The 23,769-nt window shown below is 43.9% G+C and overlaps 1 protein-coding gene across 2 annotated transcripts in view; it reads left to right on the top strand.

Annotated features, from left to right (window-relative positions):
* Positions 1 to 5,052: 5,052 nt before the first annotated feature.
* Positions 5,053 to 23,769, top strand: part of ADHFE1 (alcohol dehydrogenase iron containing 1) — a 65,910-nt gene continuing 47,193 nt past the window's right edge. The window contains exons 1-7 of one of the 2 annotated variants that reach the window (XM_085879246.1): positions 5,053 to 5,281; positions 7,193 to 7,233; positions 10,567 to 10,610; positions 17,082 to 17,135; positions 17,522 to 17,676; positions 17,874 to 18,070; positions 19,147 to 19,224. In XM_085879246.1, the coding sequence (XP_085735372.1) occupies positions 5,223 to 5,281; positions 7,193 to 7,233; positions 10,567 to 10,610; positions 17,082 to 17,135; positions 17,522 to 17,676; positions 17,874 to 18,070; positions 19,147 to 19,224 (628 nt within the window). In that variant the 5' untranslated portion in view covers positions 5,053 to 5,222. The remainder of the gene's footprint in view (positions 5,282 to 7,192; positions 7,234 to 10,566; positions 10,611 to 17,081; positions 17,136 to 17,521; positions 17,677 to 17,873; positions 18,071 to 19,146; positions 19,225 to 23,769) is intronic. The other variant, XM_085879247.1, reaches the window with a different exon arrangement.

Consider the following 23,769-nt stretch of genomic DNA (forward strand, 5'->3'; position numbering starts at 1 on the left):
AACCAGAGTTAATGAGACTGCTTATTCTTCTTGCGGATGGCAGCTTAGCTGCCGGGGTCACCATCATTTCTTGGAAATGTGACTGTGTCGCTGATACAGTGCCCTTCTACCAGTACACACTAGTACTCATTTCGCTGACCTCAGAAGAATGACAGGCTGAGTCAACCCCCTGGTGTATTAATTCAGCGGCCAACGGGGCTTGAACTCAGGACCCGAGGATCCCAAGCCGCCACCCTAACCACCAAGCCAACACCAGGCTGTTAATGAGACTCTTGCCTCTGGGGACCAGACTCTCTGGTGTCACCAAACTAATTCCCCCCAATTTGCCAACCAAGTGGAAAATATAAGATTATATTGTAACATAGTTAACTAACATACTATATCTATTTATTTTTAAAACAATCTTCATTATGTAATGATTTATCAAGAATATATTTTGGAGTAACAAATATAAAGATGGATACATATTTCCTTTAACTAAACATGGACTAACGAGATCTCTTACCAGGCCTAGATGCACTTGGGCCAGCATGGGGATTATATGTTCGTTATTATTGTATTGGTTTGAAAGTCATCTGGTTTGAAATGTTCGCTTTGAGTGGTACAGTGATGGTGTTGAGCATTTACTCGTGGATTCAGGAGAGCACTTTCTCAGCAAAGAGAAAGGCAAACAATATATGAATCAATGATCCAAAGTTTTAAAAGATATGTTACAGTTAGAAGGTAATTAACAAGATCACAGGATATTTGATCTGAGATTCTATTCCACTCATCCGTGGCCTGTCAGGCAGACATTGTAACAAAGAAACGAACAGGCAGTGCAATCTGCAAACGAAATGAGTTCTGATGAGATGAGCAAAGAAAGAAACTCACCACATGAGCAGTCCATTTCTACAAATGTAATGAGTTGTAACTGTCATTGTGAGAGACCTACAAGCATAATTATATTGCAGACAAATGAAATCTATATCAGTGCCTTCACTGACGATGTTTCTTGGCGAACTATTCCTTAGATGGTGATAAAGTGACCTCTACTTTACAACAGATTTTATTCTTCAATATTGTTTAAAAGCATAAATAAAAAGAAATGAGAACATAATTTGTGGACAAAGAATACATCTCAACATGAAAAATATTTGTTTCAGTGTGATTACGAGAGAAACACCAGTGCTTTGTAACAGTGATGTGATCCAGAGAGCTTTCTCTTACCAAAATGTCCGTGCTTATGTTTCACAAGATGGAACTAATTATTTTTACTTCTACAGTACCAAAGGAATTAAGTCTCCGTCTCAGATTCCTGGTCAGAGTCCAAGTTTCACATCCATAGAGCAAGACTGGAAGCACCAAGGACCTGAAGACTCGGACTTTCGTCCTCCCGCACAGGAACCGGCAGCGCCACACCCCATGATCCAGTGAATTCATGACTCCCCAGGCAGGACGCAGACGACTGCTGACATCTGGCTCAGCCAGCAGAGACATGAATACCACTGTCAAGGGAAGTGAATCTCTCCGTGACCTCAACATCCTCGCCACAAACAGGTACAGACAGGATAGCAGCATCCAAGATGTCATTGAAAGCCTGGATCTTAGTTTTGACCCAGGAAACCCATAATCCCAGTGGCTCCGACTCCTTATTCAGCACCTCGGGGCCCCCCAAAAGGATATCGGGAGTCTCCGCAAAAATGACTGCATCATCTGCAAAATCAATATCAGAGATCTTGACATTGCCAAAGGATGCACTGCAGCTTGATCTCTCCAACATCCTCCCCAGAATCCAGTCCAGACAAGTGCTGAAAAGTCTGGGGGCCAGTACACACCCCCAAGAAACTCCAGTAATAATTGGAAATAAGTCAGAGATGGTACCACCACATCTCACAGTACTCTCAGTACCAGAGTATAGCTCAGACATCAGATTGATCAGTTTTAGTGGCACCCCACGAAGACCAAGAATGCTCCAGAGGGCATCACGATTCACTGAATTAAAACACTTTGCAGAGGTCAACCAAGGCTGCAAGCAGCCCCTACTGAAACTCTCGTCTGCGTTCGGTGGGGACCCGAAGGGCAAGGATACGGTCAATCGTTGACCTTTTTCGTGTAAAGCCTGACTGCTCTGGGCACTGGTGCTCAAGCAGATGGTGGCGAACCCTTTCAAGAATTATCCGAGCAAAGACCTTGCCCGGCACTGAGAGCAGCGTCACCCCTCGGTAGTTGTTGCAGTCTTGGCGATCACTCTTCCCTTTCCAGAGAGGGACAACAAGGCCCCTCTTCCAATCAGTTGGGATGATGCCTGTGTTCCAGGCAGAGCATAGAACTGCATGCAACGGCACGAGTGCAGCATTTCCACCAGCCTTGAGAAGTTCGGCATGGATGCCACAGATCCCAGGAGCTTTACCCCATTTCAACCTGTTCACCGCAGCCCGTGTTTCCACAAACGAAAGTGGACCACAGTTGATTGGAGGGTCAGCAATAGGGATTGTAACACCACTGACATCCAACTCTTCAGGTGGTGGATAAGCCTGGTACAGCTGCTCAATGTAACCGACCCAGTGAGCCTTCACTTCGGACTCCTCTGTCAAGAACCCACCACCCTCTGCTCTAACTGCAGTGCTCCGAGGGATGGGCTTGGAGGAACACAATGCGCGAATTCCCCTATAAGCAGGACAAGAATCACCTGTCCACAGGTGATGCTCTTCTCCCTCACAGATTCCTTGCACATAGGCCTCCTTGTCCACCATTAGTGCACATACAGTTTTACGCATCAGCTCCCTGAACAGCTCAGTTCTGTCATTCAGCCTGACCCTGCAACTCTGGTCAATGGTGTTTAGTGTCCCTTGAGAGACAAAATTCTTCTTCGCCCGACGGTGAGTTCCAAGACATCGACTGGCAACATCAAGGACGGCGGTTTCGAAGGCACTCCACCACTCTTCAGGACCCCCCAAAATTTCCACTCAGCCTGTTTGCAAACTCCTCAGCTACCCAGTCATCGTTGAGCTTGCCAACATCCAGCCTATGCTGGGATGGTACCATTCTCCTGTATTTAAGCTACAACTTCAGAGTTGCTACAACAAGCCTGTGGTCAGTAATGAAGAACTAAGCACTCCGGTAGACCCTGCAGTTCTGGATCATCCTCCAGCGACCATCAACGAGCACATGGTCAATCTCTTTTACCACACCACCAGCGTTGGAATCGAAAGTCAAGCGATGAGCTTGTGGGCGCTGAAACCATGAACCAGCTACCCTAAGTCCATGACTCATTTCAAAGTCAAGGAACTTAGTTCTATTCTGGTTCACAGTTGCAGACCCATAGGGACCAACACACGTCTCATAACCATCCTTATCAGTTCCAGTCGATGCATTGAAATCCCCCAAGACTAGAAGAGTATCTCGCCTGGGGCACTGATCAACCACAGACTCGAACGTGGTGGAGAATGCATCCATCACAGTGAGATCACTCGCCTCAGTCGGAGCATAAACAGAGACCAGGGAAATGACACCTAAGGAGTGACGAATCCTTAATCTCATAATACGCTCGTTGACCGGTGTTACCTCAATTATCATTGGGGTCAGCTTATTGGACACAGCTACAGCAACTCCTTGAGTATGGTAAACATCAGAGCGACCAGACCAATAGTAGGTGTAACCACCCTCCATTATCTCGCCGCAATCCGGTCTCCGAACCTCAGAGAGAGCTGCAATCCCGATGTCCAAACGCTTGAGCTCAGATAATAGAGACAGGTGATCATCCTCTCTTCGGGATAGGAGCATAGGACATTCCAGGCACCCACCCGAAGGGACCGCCTCAGGTTAACCCAAGGAGACCGCCGTCTGGTGGACAACACCTCATCAGCACCACCTTGGGGGGGGGGTGGGGGTGGGGTGTTCATATATATATATATATATATATATATATATATATATATATATATATATATATATATATATATATATATATACATATATATATATATATATATATATATATATATATATATATATATATATATATATATATATATATATATATATATATATATATATATATATATATATATATATATATATATATATATATATATATACATATATATATATATATATATATATATATATATATATATATATATATATATATATATATATATATATATATATATATATATATATATATATATATATATATATATATATATATACATATATATATATATATATACATATATATATATATATATATACATATATATACATATATATATATATATACATATATATATATATATATATATATATATATATATATATATATATATATATATATATATATATATATATATATATATATATATATATATATATATATATATATATATATATATATATATATATATATATATATATATATATATATATATATATATATATATATATATACATATATACATATATATATATATATATATACATATATATATATATATATATATATATATATATATATATATATATATATATATATATATATATATATATAATGTGTGTGTGTGCGTGTGTCTTGTCATGTCTGGCTTTGTTCTTGGGGCGAAGGTGCAGTTACTGCTGTTTATTTTGATTGGACAAGTCAATGGAACAAAGTTCACGATGGAAAAGTCCACTGCAATTCCAACAGTACGTAACTAGTAGACGTATCACGGTGAAACCGATGTTCAAACAGTATTCCACAGAGAGAGACATCAGATGATCATGATGATCGTGATGATAATGTTGATGATGACAGTTATAATAATTGCCAACTTACGGTTCTTTATCCGTTCTCTATTCCTTTTTTTTACGTGCTGAGCGTCGAGCAACGAAGTACCAGCACGTTCGATCCTTAAAGTCTTTTATATCATTGGAACGTCTCGGCCGGGGTTTGAACCTCCGACGTCCCAGACTCGGACTGAACACTCATTCCGAACCATTCGTCATCGAGTGTTTGTTTTTATCAAACATCTGCCGGATTTATAATATGCTGAGTGGATCACGGGTTCCCTCGATTCTGCAAAGCCAAAGTCGTGATGACATTTGTGAAATAACCGAAAGTGTCACGTTCTGGAGGCCTGTTGGCTTCGTCGGTCCTGGCAACCTGTGGCTGGAGCGCGGCCTCACGGGAGAAGAAGAAGAAGAAGAAGAAGAATGGAAGAAGAAGAAGAAGAAGAAGAAGGAAGAGGAGAAGAAGAAGAATCATGGCTGGCTCTCGTGTGGAGAATGTTGTTCAGCTTCTCCGGTATCTTCATAGTGTGACGTGAGTCGCGAGAATACTTCCTTTTAAATACCATTTTATTCATGCCATTGTCAGGCTCGGCGGTGTCACGGTTCGAGCGTCCGCTCTGAGTCTGGGAGGTCATGAAATTCGAAAACCGAACCTTGGACTGAACACTTTGAGGGGGGGGGGATGTGTGTGCACGTGCACGGTGCTGCCTCCTTGTCTATCGCTCATCATTTAAAAAGGTCGACAACGGACAAACAGCAATAAATTGGCAATGCTGTAAGAGTGTGTAGATTTCAGAGTGCAGGGGTGTGTTCAGTCAGCAAGTTTCTTGTCGAGCGCTCGCCAAGTGGCTTAAGCACTCGAGCAAGCACTCCATTCGAAACCGTTGATAAGGAACGGCTGGCTTGGCAAGCGCTGCAGCTCGCTGCTTGGTGACTGAACACGCCGGTTTTGAAGGGCCTGATGACCTCCCACGTTGATGTTCCTTGTGAGGGAATTCGTGTTAATAACTCGAGTGAGGCCTTAGTTATTTTATAACTTGGTTTACGCAGTTCTTCAGCTAAAATGTAGGGTCGGTAGGTCGAAATATAAATATAATTTCAATTTTTAGAAATTATATATTTTTATTTAATTTTTTTTTCGGATGTTCCATGGAAAAGACAAGGCTGGGTAGGGGAGGGGGGAGGGGAATATAAATCCCGGACCAGGAGGATCTAAGAAAACATTGAAGATGGAAGACCATTCAAATGCAGGATGCCCATGTTCACACTATCATCTGATGTGAAAAACAATAAAGAAGGATTAAAACTTGTTTTTACAATATAGTCTGGCATGTTTTTCTGCCAATCATAAATCATAAACAAACGTATGCAGTCAATCAAAAATCAGACGCTGCTCACATGACCCTCGAATCGGCACAACCATGGCAGAAACCCGAAACGATATTGTTTAAAAATCCATCATCATACAAAGATTCATTCATCATCCAGTATTGAATCTTTCTTTTAAAACAAATATAAGCCTTTTTACAATATGGAATATAAATATAATTAATCAAGATTGCAGCTAAAGACGACTTTAATCAACCTGAAACGTGCATGGGTGCACGTGTGCAACAGTGCATAGTGCTGGATATGATTTTAAAAAGGTGTCTTCTCGGAGTAAACACGCTCAAAACAGTCAATCAGAGCCATAACCAGCTCTTACTTTTCAGCGGGCATCTGATCATACCGTCTCCCTATCCCCATGAGCACATCAAGGGCTGATTTCTGGTCCGTTGAAGGCTGAATATCAGCATCTCTCAGGGAAACTTTGACGTACTTGGCACCAAAATCTTTCAATACGAACGGCGGTGTACAACTTTCGACGGAAGCAAAATCGGCACGATCGAGAGGAGCCTGCAAATCATCCCTGCTGCTGCACTGAATTTATGCAATCATTCAGCCAGAATATTTGTCATCAAGATGTTGCGTGATTAAATCACCAATACAGTCACTCAAATTTATACCGCTGACATACTTCTTAACAATCACTTTCGCCCCAGAAACCACAGTCAATCTGAACCACGCTGGGCACTGCTCAGTCGCCATGACCGAAGACTACTGCACAGTTTGGTTAAAGGGGACTCGGCATTTTGGTGAACGCGCGTGAAATAATATTTTGAAAATAAATGCCGACGTTTACATTTCGGGTTTTGAAACTTTTGCACCTTCGGCAGAAAATTTATAAATATAAATGGCTAAAAATGTGTTTTACATTTATATTTCATTTTCAGCAAATATACCATCGGCAGATCTGTAAACCAAGTTATAAAATAACTCAGGCCAAACTGTGACAAATAGTGAAAACGCAAAACGTCAAAGTGTCATGTTGACCTAACTTCTTCCTCCTCTTCTACCTCTTCCACCTCATCCTCCTCGGTTTGGGTGTGTTCTTGTTTTGCAGATGCCGCTGTCCTGCTCACTCACAGGCATATTCAGGTTCAGGTGATTGGAAAATTTTGTTTTTGTTTTGACCATGTTCCTATTTTGAGGAAAGTAAAGTGTTCATCTAACGACTACTACTACTACTACTACTACTACTACTACTACTACTACTACTACTACTACTACTACTACTACTACCACTTCTATCAATACAACTCCGTGCTGGACTCACCTTTTATGGGCCAAAACAATTTTGGGGAACCATTGTAAAAGGAGGTTGACGCAGAGGTTTTCTTGAATACAACCCATACCTGCATAGGTTTTACTTCTAATATTCCCAAGTTGAAGTCACAGATGGAGGTGGCTGCCACTGGGATACCAGCAATGGTGGCTGAAGTGCAGAAGGACAAACTGTCATGGCCAAAAATATTGGCACCCTTGCACTTTTTTTCAAATTACTCACAATTTTCTCGAAAAATTAGTTGAAATTGACAAAAGTATTTGGTCTCCACCATTCTTTATTTCATCACTGTTAATATTACAGAACCTTTGTTTTTTATTCAGGACTTAATATCTCCTATTAAATCAGAAAATAAAAAGAAATGGCATTGATAAAATTATTCACACCCTAGATTTATTATTTGGTAGCACAGCCTTTGGACAAAATAGCTGCAATCAAGCACTTCATACAGCCAGCCATGAATGAGCTTCCAATTCCTTTCCACTGACAGTTTGGTCCACTCTTCTTGTGCAAACTGCTCCAGTCCTCCCAGATTTGAAGGGTGCCTTCTCCCAACTGCTGTTTTCAGATCTCCCCACAGGTGTTCAATGGGATTTAGATCTGGACTCATTGCTGGCCACTTCAGAACAGTCCAGCATTTTGTCTTGAACCATTCCTGGGTGTTTTTTGAAGTGTGTTGGGGGTCATTGTCCAACTGCAAGACCCATGACCTTCAACGGATATCCAGCTTTCTGACACTGGGTTGAACATTGTGCTCCAAAATGCCTGGGTAATCTCCTAATTTCATGATGCCATGCACACATTTAAGCCACCCAGTGCCAGAGGCAGCACAGCAACCCCAAAACATCACTGAACCTCCTCCATGATTGACTGCAGGGAAGGTGTTCTTTTCTTTGAAAGCTTCATTTTGTTTTCTGTAAACATAGAAATGATGTGCTTTACTAAAAAGCTGCAATTTCATCGACAGGCTTTATGTCTGTCTCTCTCTCTCTCTCTCTCTCTCTCTCTCTCTCTCTCTCTCTCTCTCTCTCTCTCTCTCTCTCTCTCTCTCTCTGTCTCTCTCTCTCTCTCTCTCTCTCTCTCTCTCTCTCTCTCTCTCTCTCTCTCTCTCTCTCTCTCACTATCTCACTATCTCTCTCTCACTATCTCACTATCTCTCTCTCACTATCTCACTATCTCACTATCTCTCTCCTCCTGGGCCTCCCACCATAGAACCCCCTTTCATTGAGTTGGCGATGGATGGTGCGAGTTGAACCTGTCATACCTTGTGTCTGAAGGTCAGCTTGAATCTGTGACAGTTGATCGAGGTGCTTTCTCCACCATTCGAACAATCCTTCGCTGCAATTTTCGATCAAGTTTTCTCTTGCGGCCACGTCCAGGGAGGTTAGCTACAGTGCCATGGGCTTTTAACTTCCTGATATCATTGCGTATGGTGGACACAGGAACATCAAGGTCTCTGGAGATGGACTTGTAGCCTTAAGATTGTCCATGCTTGGCTTCAATCTTGTGTCTAACCTCCTCAGACAATTCTCTGGTTTTCTTTCTTTTCTACATGCTCATTACGGAACACACAGTGACACAAAACAACAGAACGACTCCTTTTCTCCATTCAAACTGGTTGAATGAGTGATTTTATGCAGCAGGCACCTGCAACTCACCACAGGTGAGTTCAATTCCAAAGTAAAGGGGAATCGCCTGCTTGAAATCTAATTATTTCCAACAACTTCGAACAGGTGCCAATAATATTGTCCCAGACATTTTAGGATTTCTGTGTGGAACAAGCTAAGCTTTACTCATTTTTTTCAGCTTTTTTTTGTTTTGCTCCACTACAAACCAAAGAAATACATCTGTGGATAGCAAAAGATTTTTTCATTTCAACAATTTTCTGGAAGAAATGGTGCATTATTTGAAAAACGTGCAAGGGTGCCAATATTTTTGGCCATGACAGGATACACAAGTGTCCATGAACTCCATGAGGTCAGGTTAGGTATTTATAAAATAAATCTCGAATGGAAAAATACAATTACAAACGAACAGGCAAACAAACATATTGTTGCGGGCCGGGGGTCGGGTGAGAAGACCACTAGGTGGTGGGGAGAAGCTATCTCGGCTCCCACCAGACTTCCCGGAATTGTAGGCCGTCACATATGGATAATTCCATGACTCTGTGGGTCGCTTAACTGACCGTGGATGCCAATAACTCAACCATGTAACTTAGGGTCCTCCGTCTAGTTAATCTGGTTACCTAAAATAACCACGTGATGTAATTACCAGGGAACACACCCTCAGTACGCCTTGTCCGAACCAGATCACTCTACCGGACCGGATCACTTTATCGGATCGGATGCAGCCGAGCGACACTGCCAATGACGTACTGGCGAAAAGGAATGGATTGTTAGGAATAAAGTCCCAGCTAAGCTAGGATTTGGACCATGCTGGACCGATGAAGGAAAAGACCAAAACGAGCAGGGAACATTTCTAATAATGATTTATTTGCAATGGGTCAAGGAAAGGTACGTGGTACGATCAAGAGATTTATTGGGGTGTGTTGTGCAGAGATAGGGAAGAGAGTTGTGGTGCACCAACAATCAAGCAACTTATAAAAGCGGACACAGAGCAGACCTAACCTGAAAATAATAACAATCTTCTGCAGGCTTACTCACAGAGATAGGTGCCAGGACACACACACACACACACACACACACACACACACACACACACACACACACACACACACACACACACACACACACACACACACACACACACACACACACACACTGGTCTTTGAATTATAGTAAGGATACAGTTCTTTACAATTGAGGGAAAAAATGAGGGAGTTGGTGTGGAAGGGATTGCATGCACAGGGTGTCAGGGGTTGTAAGTTCTATTTTTTTGCTGCCATGTTATCTGAATGACCTTCCCCAGTGATACCCCACCTCTCTCACATTTAACTCTTCTGTATGAATTCTTAATGTGGTGAACGCTTTGCTCCAAAATGTATGCTAAACGTTGCTTTTGAATTGAAGTATTAGAATATAACTTTCTGGTTGCAAATTTTAACATTTCATTTGTTGTTTCAACTCCTGCTATGATTTCTAATCTCTCGATTACTGTGCTGTATTTTCGAATGAATCTGCTCTTTGTTACAGCTTTAGGAAATGCAGTGCAAAGGAAAACAGACTATGCTTTTGAGGTAAATCAAGTTTGCAAACCATGTGGATTATATTGTTGTGGTTCTGCAAAACCGGAGCTCCCCCGTGGCAATGGCACACAACATGTCACGCTCCCGAGACAGTTATTTCATTCGTATTCCTTTAAGATAGCCCTTCCATGTTGTGTAGTGGGTTTATGAGTCCAATGCGTTGCGTGGGCTTTTATGCAGGTCTTCATTCCCATTCTTTATCTATTTTACTTCACACACGAATCTCTCCTTTCATCACGTAAGCATGCAGACCACAGCACCAGGCAGCTCATTCGCATACGTGCGCCCTTTCACATTCAAATTGCGTGCCATTACCCAATGAACACTTCATTTCAACCTTCTCCAGACTCGAACCACAATGCTACAACCTTCATACAACCACCACAACGCATTTATAAAAATCATCACACCATCGAACCCCAACTCAAGCTCGCCTACACTCCCTATTGACGCCACAATGAACGACCACCACTAATCACCACGCCTAAAGCTCACCACTACACTCACTGCTACACTACCACTGCCATCGCTCAACCACTGACACAACTAACATTTACCACCTCCCTTTTGGGACCAAAGGAACAAGGGAGCAGACCATATTATGGAGACTCAGGTCTGGATGTTCTAGCGTCTAGCTTGGAGTGGAAGAGTGCACAAAATTCCATTCGATGTCATGTGGATTGCCCTCGCGTTCTGCTCAATTATGGCCCTTATTGGATATTGGGTGTCGGCTGTGTGTTTGTGGCCGGAGAGAGAGCAACCAAATACCCCGGCGCCATGTTAACCTCGGAGCTCCATCGCATGGCAGAGTTCGGGGTGAGTGAGGGCATTTCCACGAACAAAGCCTCGCATGGGCTGAGCTAACGCTGATGTAATGGTCCGTACACAAATAAGGGCACTGAAGAACACCAAACGTTCTGCCTGTTCCACTCTCAAGGGCCGGGGGTTTATAAAAGAGAGCTCTGTTCTCTGGTTCGCTCTCTTATTCTTGGGGTCATGGAGTACAACGAAGCCTGGCGAGCAAGCGGAACTGAGTCCATGGCCGAGCGGAAGAGCCATATGCCAGACGGAGCGCCATTAGACAGGATAGACATTACACTTACAGACCTCTTTACACCACGTTAGTACTATCCTATCACATGTTATTTGCTTTATTTTCAACCCCTTTGATCCACAACTTTACACCCTCCTCTTCGCACCTCATCGGCCAGTCACCACACACCTCATCACACCTCCTCCGACCACGCACCTTCGACACCCTCAGCTTTCCTCCCCTCCTCCCTCTTCTAAGCGACTGGGAAATGTGGGCCCATCGGCCATGCCAGGTATCAAAGAGGTTGCAAAAACCTTGTTCTTTTCTCATCTTTCTTTGCTCTCCAAACTTTCTTGGGAATGATTCTGATGGCGCCTGTCATATTAATATAAGTAAACATTGTAGAATTATTAGACGGGTTAGCTCTGCACTGTGTCCTCTTTAGTACACACATGTATTTTCTTTTGCTGCACCTCACCAATCCTTGCTTTCCCCTGCTGTCCATATTGCTTTTGTTTTAAAACCATTGATTATTGTGCCACATCCTTTTCCTCACCCTCACTTGTAATAAATTGCTATTATTGTGAATGTCCTCAGTCCATCATGTCTTTTCCTGCATTGGTCCAGCATAGTCCGCATGTAGTGCAGCCAGGAAGTTTTACCCCACCGATTGGCTCTTTTAAGGCAGTGCATACTTGGCAGCTCTGCTCGGCTGCACATTATCAGTTATGTTAACGCAAGTACGCATCGAGGATACGAAACTCGTTTGGTGCGGTCAATCCACCGGAAACAGTAATACGCGAAGTAGTGATGCCTTGCCAGGACTGGCAGTTCAATCGGCGTTTGTGGTAACTTTACAACGCGCCGGAGCACGGATTTATCCATGCTCGGTGCCCTCAGGACCGGGTGTTCGGAAGTAACTCGAGCGCTTCCCCTCATAGCGAAACTCGAACCCCGGATTAGTAATAATATTATAACTAGTAAAGAACCTGTCCTTATGGATGGATTAATTCCACTTCTTTTGTCTAGATGCATATGCTATTTGTAGATTTTTTTTCACATGAGTACGGTTCAATACCCCTCGAGGCTCCCACGAGCGAGTGTGGACTTGTGATGTGTACATATCATGTAGATTTGAATGCAACATATGGATGGTTGTATAAGAGTACAATTGTATAGCCCTCCCTCCTACGGCAAGTGCTGTCTGAGATTTTTAGGAATTGTACGATATTGTTGTGGTTACCAAATTCGCAAACCACCATTCAGGTCCCTTAGGTGAGGTATCTCGGTAAGTACATGTGTAGTTAGGCCCAAACCCGTTGTCTCGTGGGAATACATGTCATTTATGCGTGCTGCGACTCTTCAGGATAGCCGTTTTTCTTTCTCTATCTTTATTTTGGACCAACCGCCATGATTACCACCACAACCACAACATCAACCACCAACCACAACGCCGCTTCACCACAACCGCCACGACCTTCACGTCACACCTCGCAACCGTCGCATCGCCACCGTTCTTGCGCCGCCTGTGGGTACCGGTGTTGGACTCGTGCAGGGCGCGCGCCGAACAGCGTGTACAAAATCACGGATTTTGTGCTTCAAAAACGGATCAAAAACGACACACGCCCACTTTTTCTCGGGCCAATGGGGAGCGAGGTGAAAGGTCGAAGGGAGGGGGTCAAAGATGAGAGGGCGAAGCTACGGGGCTGATAAAAAGCGACCGTGTTCGTCAGTCCAGAGAGTAGTGAGTAGGAGAGTCAAGAGGGAACAGAGAGTCAAGACTTCGCGGGCGGTGGAGTTGGCAAGAAGGAGCTGGTCGTCGTGTGCGTTGGAGTCGGAACGGAGGGGACGGAGCTGTGGAGAGGCGGCGAGGGCAGACGAGGGGGTGCTCGCGTCGTGCAGGGAGCTGCACCCCAGGGAGGCCAACAGCGCGACCTGGCCGAGGTGGAGACGCTCGTCGCGGGACAATAAAAATCCTCTATACCCCGAGCATCAGCAACCCCCTCCTGTTTCCCCCCGCGCTGAGATAGTGCGACCAAGGGGGCCCCTTTCCCACCCCCTACCAGACACTGTCCGCGAGGCCCGCGGAGTTGAGGCGCCATCGCCGCTCCGCGTCTCATCACCAGACGGGTAGGCCGACCCGGTCTCGGCCTCAGGCCCGCCTCATCCTTGAGGATATTCTTTTTCTTGGTTTTGGGTATTTGTCGGCGCCGTCTGTGAAGTAAAATTGTATAAGTGTTGCCGTGTGCTCGTGTAATCGGTATTAGATCTGCATTGTCGCATTTGCTTTTTGTGTAAATTGAATTGTGTTTTTCTCTTCTGTGTGCTTTTGGTGGAATTGAATATGTGTGCTTCCCGTGTGCCGCGAATAAATGTGCTTTGTGTTGAACTGTTTCCCGCTTCGCTTCGTCATTTCTTTCATTGAATCCTCATCTTGCTTCACGTAAAGGGTTGGTAGTGGGCTGAATACGCCCGATAATTAATCGAACCGTCGAGGCCGACGATAACACCGCTCGGTTATCCCGATAGTACGGAACGGGTCGCTTAAGTGGCCCGTGTCCGAAGTCGACCTGCGGCGAGGTGCGATCGCCCGGTATACCCTCCGTGTGGGTACTTAGGTAGGTCGAATTTGGCGAGCAACCCTATCCCACGCGGGGGCTGATTGGCTCGATCGCGGTGAGACCGAAAGGTCCACCCGTGACTGGTTCCCGGCGTTAGTCCGAGAGGGTCACGACTGGATTGTCCGTCCGGTGGGCGACGTGCCGCGATTCGAGTTACGTGGCCGTCGCACGCCGGCGGGCGCGAATCCGCAACAATATATAATTTGATAAGTGTCTGTTTGTTCATTTGACTTGGAAGCATTCTTAAACCACTGGCTGGAAAGAGTTGAAAACTAGTGGTTGTCCTCAGTGTGTGCACGCATGGGCACAACGATAATACTCCTTAGGAGCAGGCACATGTTACCTGCCAAATAGCAGAGGCACAGAAGGTACTACAGAACAAAATTAAGGGGCGAGAGGGCGAGAGTGTCAATCAGTCCACAGAGATGTACCGACTGCAATGCACTTCAAGTAGTGCAAATGCAGTCAAACTATTTTATCCCATAGTTTAACATGTGTCACTCTTAATTCGCCAGAGAGTGCTCAATGCCCTCTCTGCTGTAGCAGTTGATACCGGCAACGTAGCCATAATTCTCAGCTGCTGTGCGATATGTGGATGGATTGTGACATTGCGGTGCACCAGTGTTTCCATTGCATTCTGTGGCATTTTTTCTGCTTGAACGTTTGCCCATTTGAAGCGCCAACTGTCAACTTCATCAGCAACCACAGTGGGCTGTCCCACACCTGACTGATACACCTACAATGACATCAAATTGTTGCCTCAGAAGTGGAAGCTACTTTGCCTTAAAAAAACAATCATGTACTGGAAATCAAATATACATGTATATAGTACAGAAGCGTAACTCAAATGATAAACGAGCTGAGATGAACTCGTTCAAAAGTCAAAGATACAAACATATTAGTTCTTTAACCAACGCATGTTTAAGTTTTAGAGCAAGATGCACAAATGCAAATGTAACAAATTCAAGGGTTACAAAGAGTGTGAAATGTCTGTTGCCATCTTTCACAGATTCACACACATGGTTTGAGGAATTTTACATGGTTTGAGTTTTGAAGGCAGCTTCCACGTGTGGCATGCTTTTCATTGAGTCAAGGGCATCAGTTACAGCCATAAATAGTTCCATAAACATAAACACCTTCCCTACGCTCCACCTACCGGGTTTCACACATGGGCTTGAGTCTCAAGCGGGCAGCAGCTGGAGTTACCTTTTCAATATGGGACTTTCAAAATGACGTATGAATGCTAACGAGGCCTTTCGCGCATGCGCTGTGTTTTTTTTTCAGTGACTCACTTCTGTTACAGGGGGCTCTTTTAACCTGCCATTGCTAGGGCCAAATCTGTGATTCAAATTGTCTTTTGACATTTTCAGCATTCAAACGAAAGTGGCAATTTCAAAATGATTAAAACCATAATAGTGTTCTTGGATGCAAGTGGGACTCACTAAAATATACACAATAACAGACGTTCTGTGGATGAGAGGCCTCGAGTTCCTCCCATTTGTTGTTTATATAAGTGAGCATCGGCACTGCATAACACTAACACACACACACACACACACACACACACACACACACACACACACACACACACACACACACACACACACACACACACACACACACACACACACACACACACACACACACGATATATTTCCACGAACAGGAGGAGGAGGATGAGGAAGCTGATGAGCAGCATAGACTTGAAGAAATGCTGCCCAGCAAAAATAGAGGAGATGAGATTGATACAACCCAGGGAAAGAGCACAGCTCTATAGAATAGAAAACAACAAACGGACAAAGAAACTAGCAGGAAGTAATTCTCACGTACGACCTGATGATCTCATTGAGCGTGAACAAAGAAAACAAAGCACTGCAACCGGACATAGGACTCAAATACAAAATCTTTTGGGCCGTCAACGATCTTTCGGGCCTTGAACAGGCCCACATTGTCGGGAGTTTCTGCAGTACGGGTAACTGAAAGTTCTCAGCCATTTGGGTGAACTGAGAAAGCTCTCCAACTGTTTCATTGTGCAGAGGTACATCTCTTTCCCTCAAGTACTTTTCCAAATATTTTCAGTTTCTTTTAGAAGCTTTGTGAGCTATTTTAGGTCACAAACTTTATCTCCCTTGCACAAAATATGGGGACATGTCCAAATCAACATTGCTGCTGAGGGGTTGTGCGCATGCACGCCAAGCATTCTCGGACAGATAACGTCATTTTGAAAGTCCTGTATTGTCTTGTGTAAAATATCGGATTGCTGAGCAATTCTGGAGAAAAACATAAGTTTCCTGCATTCTAGCAATAGTGTTGCGAGTAATGAAGTCCTGCTGTGCACGACTGCTCATCGCCAAATTTAACACGTGATTGCAGAAGTGCATGTACATAGATAATGGCAATTTTTCTTTGATTTTTGTTTGACTACTATGGTGAATTCCCCTCATTGTGCTAGCTCCATAACCCCCCTCCATTTGTTGCGTCAGTGTGTGCACAGAAACGATTCATAGCCCTGTGGATTCATAGTGGGGGAAGACCCCACCTCTCTATGTTAATGCAGTGTATCATATAGCGGCACCATTAAGGCGGTATTTTATTTTGGACACCAAAAGGCATTGGGATATAATGACAGATAGTTAAAGGGATTTGATTTAATATACACCATCCTTTTATTTGTATGGAAGTGAAACTCAGAAATGTTCATTGTGCTTTTTTTTTTCCAGCAAATTGCCTCCACAGTTAAGTTTTCTAAAGGTAGTTGTCACAGTCGTAAGAAAATGAAGCTTTGGTGTTTTTCTTTTCACCACCCAGATGGCTTGTTCAAGCATTCGTTATGGGAAAGGAGTAACACAAGAAGTGGGCATGGTACGTACATGTAGATAATAGTGCAAACTGAAACAACACAGTAAATGTGTATAAATCTTCACTTACCATTGGGTGATTATATGGGTGCAGGATCATTATTGGGTAAAACATAAATTTTTCACTCTATAGCCTGTAGCCAAGTCTGGTTCCACATCTTTCACATCACCACCATATACGTTGTGTTCATGAACGCGGCTATTTACGGTTGCCTCCATTTTCAACGACATCATAATTCTCATTGGTCAAGGTCTTTAAAAGAACTAGGTTATTGCCTGCACCATATACGAGTATATGATTACCTGTTGAACAGTCTCTCACTACAATGGCAGAGTGCAAATATGATATACATCTCCTCCCTTATACCCCATCTCCTCCCGTTGCTACAGGATGTGCAGAATGTTGGTGCGCGTCGTGTGTGTGTAATGACCGACAAGAACTTGGCGCGGCTGCCCCCCTTGCGTAATGTGCTCGATTCTCTGACACGTCACGCAGTCAAGTTTGACCTCTTTGATGATGTGCGTGTGGAACCTACAGATGGCAGGTGCGTTGCTGATTCATGATTTCGGTTTTGTGGAGCTTCTTTGCTCGTGGCATGTTTGTACACTCGGGATGATGACTCACGCACTGCAGATGTCACAACGAATGGTTAAGTGACCTTGTAAGCATTAACGATGTTGAATGTTCCTGAGCATGGACGTGGAGAGATGTTGACCATGACTGTTTCTGCAAACCCGACAGTTTAAAAAAGGCGATAGCCTTTGCACGCCGAGGTGCCTTTGATGCGTACGTGGCTGTAGGAGGTGGTTCCGTCATTGACACGTGCAAAGTGGCAAATTTGTACACGTCAAGTCCAGATGCTGATTTCATGGATTATGTGAATGCACCGATTGGAAAGGGAAAACCCATTAACTTTTCCCTCAAGCCACTTATTGCCAGTATGTACTTGAGATAACAAATCCCCTCACTTGGTTAATCTGACAGCCATTGAGTTTGCTTATTTACATTTGATAATTTTGAATTTCAGAAAAGTATTTTTAAAAAGTTTTTCTGACATGAAGAACAGCCTGGCAGGATGGCCTAGATGTCCGTGCACTCCGCTCTAAGCTGTCTAGCCTGGGTTTGAATCCTGACGCAGCTATAAACAGTCATCCCAGTGTATCACAGGCAGGGTGATTCATCAATGCGAGTGTCATCCCTCAGATGGACATTAACCCTTTAAGGACCATGAGCAACTTGAAAGTAATTTTTGGCTGCAAGTCCAATTTTACTATCAGTTTGGCTAACTTTCAATTTTTTTTGTTGAAATTCATGAGTGTGCATAACAAAAAATACTCGTTTTTCTCATCAACAAAAAACAAGTAAAATTATGGAAACAACAAAAGCTCTTGCCCAGTGTTAGCTTCAATGTTTGCCAATGTATAAACATAAATTAATCCGAAATTGCAGGGAAAATATCCGAGATACACCACTTTAAAGTTTAGGGACACATGTGTCCTTTAGTCCTTAAAGCGATAATCTGGGTGTTTCATCTGCCGGCATTAGTTGGTGGACGTCAAAGATCCCACAGTGTCCTTTGTGAAGAGTCGGCGAGCCATTGCCGGCACCCTGGCCAAGTTCCAAAATCCTGCCCTAAATACTGCTGAGAAGGCAATGGCAAACCACCCAGTATAGCACGTTGCAGGGAAACTGCTTTAGCCGCACCGACACTCTATAAGAGTGAATGGTACATCCGAATAATCAGAACAATATGTAGAACAGTGAGCCGATTATGAATAAATAAATAAATAAATATATTTCTTAGTCCAAATTAACAAAAAAAAATTAAGAGGGAATATAGCTAATGAGATGAGGAGAGATTGTAAATATGAGGGATGGTATGGTATGAGATTACCACGATAGTTAAAGGTCAGAAGGGAATAGCAAGCTGGGTTGAACTTTGAGAGGCAATTGCACTGGTGGGAGACTAAAGAGGATTGCATGTTTTTACTTATTTTATTTTATATCCGTGTAGTACCGACAACCACAGGCACGGGGAGTGAAACAACTGGTGTTGCAGTATTTGATCATGAACCTCTAAAAGCCAAAACAGGTGCGCTATTTTCAATACCCACTTTGCACTCGATGTTTTGTATATAATAAGTGATATATTTCGATTGATTTTTGGTGATTGTAGCAGCATTGTTTATGCAAATCTTTTGGCGAGCCAGAGGAGAACACACTGGCAATTAATTGCCAAACTCTCTTTTTTGTATGGAGTCAGGGCTCATGGAAGAGCTAGAACACTGAATGCATCAAGACCCTGAAAGAGAAGGGGGAAATGCCAACAGCAGGGCCAAGGGATAAAATAGACGGAGACGGACAAACAAGGGACGTGAGTAACGATGAGAGGTAGTAGACATTGCAATGGGTGGACAAGATGGATACAGAATCAAAATTTGGGGGATAGAGTAGTTTAACGAGTTTAGAACATATCATAGTTTTGGATGGGGGATGACCTGAGATGGTCGTGAACTGATGTATCAAAGACCTGGAGGGAAGAATGAGATTAAAGAGAATATAGAAGTTGGTTTCACAGTTGCATCAGTTGCAAAGACAGAGAGACAGAGACAGAATATAGAAATTGGTTTCACAGGTGGGGAAAAAGAGGAGCAAATGAGTGTAGCTGAGCAGTGATTCTGTATTTTGGGGAGGGTATCCCAGAGGAGACAGCAGTACTACATTAAGCTGCAGATGAAAGCCTTGCAGGTGGATAGGAGTTCAGTTGTGCCAAGAAAGGACCTTGCATGATGGAGGATGCCCAGTCAGCAACTGGTTTTGGAGGCCAACTCTGAAATGTAGTTTGCCCAAGAGAGATCATGGCTGAGAGTGAGACCCAAGAGTTTGAGCGACAACTTCTTTGAGAGGGTTGTTGAGAAAGTCGATGGTAGAGTTTGCTGTATGGTCCGAGAGAGAGAGAGAGAGAGAGAGAGAGAGAAAGAGAGAGAGAGAGAGAGAGAGAGAGAGAGAGAGAGAGAGAGAGAGAGAGAGAGACAGAGAGAGAGAGAGAGAGAGAGAGAGAGAGAGAGAGAGAGAGAGAGAGAGAGAGAGAGAGAGAGAGAGAGAGAGAGAGATAGAGATAGAGATAGAGATAGAGATATATAGAGATAGAGATAGAGATAGAGATAGAGATAGAGATATAGAGATAGAGATAGAGATAGAGATATAGAGATAGAGATAGAGATAGAGATAGAGATAGAGATAGAGATATAGATATAGATATAGAGATAGAGATAGAGATAGAGATAGAGATAGAGATAGAGACAGAGATAGAGATAGAGATAGAGATAGAGATAGAGATAGAGATAGAGATATAGAGATATAGAGATATAGAGATATAGATATAGAGATAGAGATAGAGATAGAGATATAGAGATAGAGATATAGAGATAGAGATATAGAGATAGAGATATAGAGATAGAGATATAGAGATAGAGATATAGAGATAGAGATAGAGATAGAGATAGAGATAGAGATAGAGATATATATATATATATATATATATATATATATCTCAGAGTTAAAATACATATTCCAAGTGTTGACTATTGTTTGATTTTATCAAGGTATGACGAAGGGGAAGATGCTAATGCCTATGTGTCTGAAGGTTGAGGAATATCATGGCAGAGGGTGGACAAATCATCCAAGAGATCATTGATGAAGATTATGAATGGGATTTGGGCCTAGCACACTGCCTTGGGGCAATCCAGCCTTGACAGGGAGAAGAGATCAAAGGATTCCATTGAGTGCCACATGTTGGCAATGAGAGTGGAGGAAGTCAGTCATCCAAGAGTGGAGTTGGCCTTGGATTCCATAGGCAGAGAGTTTGGAGAGCAAGGCAAGATGCCAGACTGTATCCAGAGCTCGAGATATGTCTAGAGAGAAGTCCTTGATCTCATGTCTGACATTGACGGCCTCCATCATGCGCAGACAAAAATGCAGCAGTTATAACTATAGTATATGAGAGTCGTACTCTCATATACTAAAGTTGGTAACAGGTCCCACAACAGTAATCTGCAGAGAATTACTTCAGGAGAGGAATGCGATTTTTGCTTGGGGTCCATTGTTGGGAGAGTAGAAACAGCATGTCCAAGGTAGAGTTGCCTGGTCTGAATTGGAATTGATGATCTGAGATGACTTCATTGGAGAAAAGAAATGATTTTCTGCAAAGATGGATTCAATGACCTTGCTGATGATTGGAAGTAGGCTAATTGATCTGTATTTACACCTTTTTTATCCATCCATCCATCCATCCATCCATTGAGACCATACTCTGTGCTGAGCATTGGTGCTGCCGAAGCAGTCTCCTTGGCTAGTGGCAACAATCCTAGATGGGTTGCCACTCCGACACAGGATACCAGCAAGCTGACACTCATTTTGCCGACCTCGGAAGATTGACAGGCAGTCAACCCCACCTGGTATTAATTTAACAGCCAAGGGGGATTTGAACTCAGGATCCTACGATCCCAAGCCCACCACCATAACCATGAAGCCAACACTACACCAGGCATTACTTTTTTATGTAATGCAGTCATGTGGGCTGAGTTCCGAGAGCAAATGACAGGAAGAAATGGACAGAGAGAGGAAGTGTAAGAGCAGCAGAGCAGGTTTTTAGGACACGTGAGTGATGCTGTCTGGTCCTGTTGCAGAATCAGAGTTGAGCAGAAACTTATCCACCTTCTTGGGTACAGTTAAGGAGCAATTGGGTGTGACTGGGAAGGGGTGGGTACAGAAAGAGAGAGGGGTTGGGGCCACAATATTTGGAAGCAAACACAGAATTGAGGCATTTGGCCTTGTCACGAGCAGAGCCGTCTGTGGTGCCATTTGAAGAGAGGGAAGAGATGGAAGGGAGCATACATCAGAGACAGATTTAACAAGGCACCACCAGGTGTATGTATCTGTTTCTGGTGTATGTTCCCCCTCCATCCCCTCCCTTACCTCAAATGGCCGCACTGCTGATTCCACACGTGATAAAGCTGAATGTCTAAACTCGGTGTTTGCAGCTAAATCTTGTGTCCTAAACCCATCTCTATCTCTACCCACTTTACCCAGTCGCACCCAACTGTCCCTGGACTCTGTATCCTTTTCTCCTGACAAGGTGGAGAGCTTGCTTTTAAACCTCGAGTCAGATTCTGCAACCGGTCCAGACGGCATCAGCCCACGTGCCCTCAAAGCCTGCTCTTCTGCTCTTGCTCACCCTCTCTCTGTTCTATTCACCCTCTCATTTGCCCAAGGTCATCTGCCATCTGCTTGGAAATCTGCTAACATCACTGCCCTGCATAAAAAAGGTGCAAAAACAGATCCCTGTAACTATAGACCAATCAGCCTTCTCCCAATCATCAGCAAGGTGATGGAATCCATCATCGCCTCAGATATGAAATCCTTCCTCTTCTCCAATGGCTTGATTTCCAATCATCAATTTGGTTTCAGACCAGGTCACTCTACCCTGGATATGCTGCTTCTGCTCTCCTATCAATGGATGGAGGTCCTCAATGCCAGACAGGAAATCCGAGCCGTATCCCTGGACATATCACGTGCTTTTGACACAGTCTGGCACCCTGCCCTACTCACCAAACTCTCTTCCCATGGTATTCAAGGCCATCTCCACTCATGGCTCGCAGACTTCCTCTCCTGTCGCAGTCAACGTGTGGCCCTAAATGGAGTTCTTTCATCCCCTCTTCCTGTGCAGGCTGGAGTTCCTCAAGGTAGCGTTCTGGGCCCTGTTCTTTTTCTGGTTTTCATCAATGATCTCTCGGACTCTCTGGAAAATCCTCTATTTCTCTTTGCCGACGACTCCACCCTCTGCCGTACCATCTGTCATCCCTCAGACCGGCAAGCAGCAGCTTCTTCGCTCACTGCAGATCTGGATAAAATCACAAACTGGTCCAACACGTGGAACATGTCTTTCAATCCAGACAAATCTCACACTCTCACTATGTCTCTTCGAAAGGACCGTTTACAAAACCCCCCCATCCACTTTCTCAACAATCCTCTGGAAGAAGTCTTTTCCTTCAAGCTTCTAGGTCTCACTATCTGCCATGACCTTTCCTGGGAAAGTCACATTTCCAACCTCGCCTCAAAAGCCAGTTGCTGACTGGGAATCCTCCGTCGTGCTAAGTCCTTCCTCGGCCCTCTTGAGCTCCTGACCACTTACAAAGCTTTTGTCCGTAGCCTGACGGAGTACTGCTCTCCCCTCTGGGCTGGTGCTCCTGCCTCCAACCTTTCTCGGCTTCACGCTGTCGAAACCAGGGCATTTAAGATCATCGGCATCTCCCGCAATGAAGCTGAGTCTTTGGGCCTCTCACTCAATCACCGCAGGTTGGTCGGTGGTCTTTCTGTCTTCTACCGACTCCTCTCCAGCCTTGCCCCCCCTGCTCTCTCTGCGATTTGTCCCCACCACATTTCCACAGGGCGCTCAAGGTCCGCCAACAACCCCCTTCTGGTAAAACTACCAAAATCACGAATCACTGCTCACCTTCACTCTTTCATTCCTCTTTTTTCCCGCCTTTGGAATAAACTTCCTCACTCTATTCTTTCCCATTCTTCCCTCCAGGCTTTCAAAACAGCTGTTCACCACCACCTCTTATCTTCCCCCATC

Source organism: Eptatretus burgeri, chromosome 4, assembly GCF_056783735.1.
Source record: "Eptatretus burgeri isolate ZD-2024b chromosome 4, Ebu_testis_v1, whole genome shotgun sequence".
Classification (NCBI taxonomy): domain Eukaryota; kingdom Metazoa; phylum Chordata; class Myxini; order Myxiniformes; family Myxinidae; genus Eptatretus; species Eptatretus burgeri.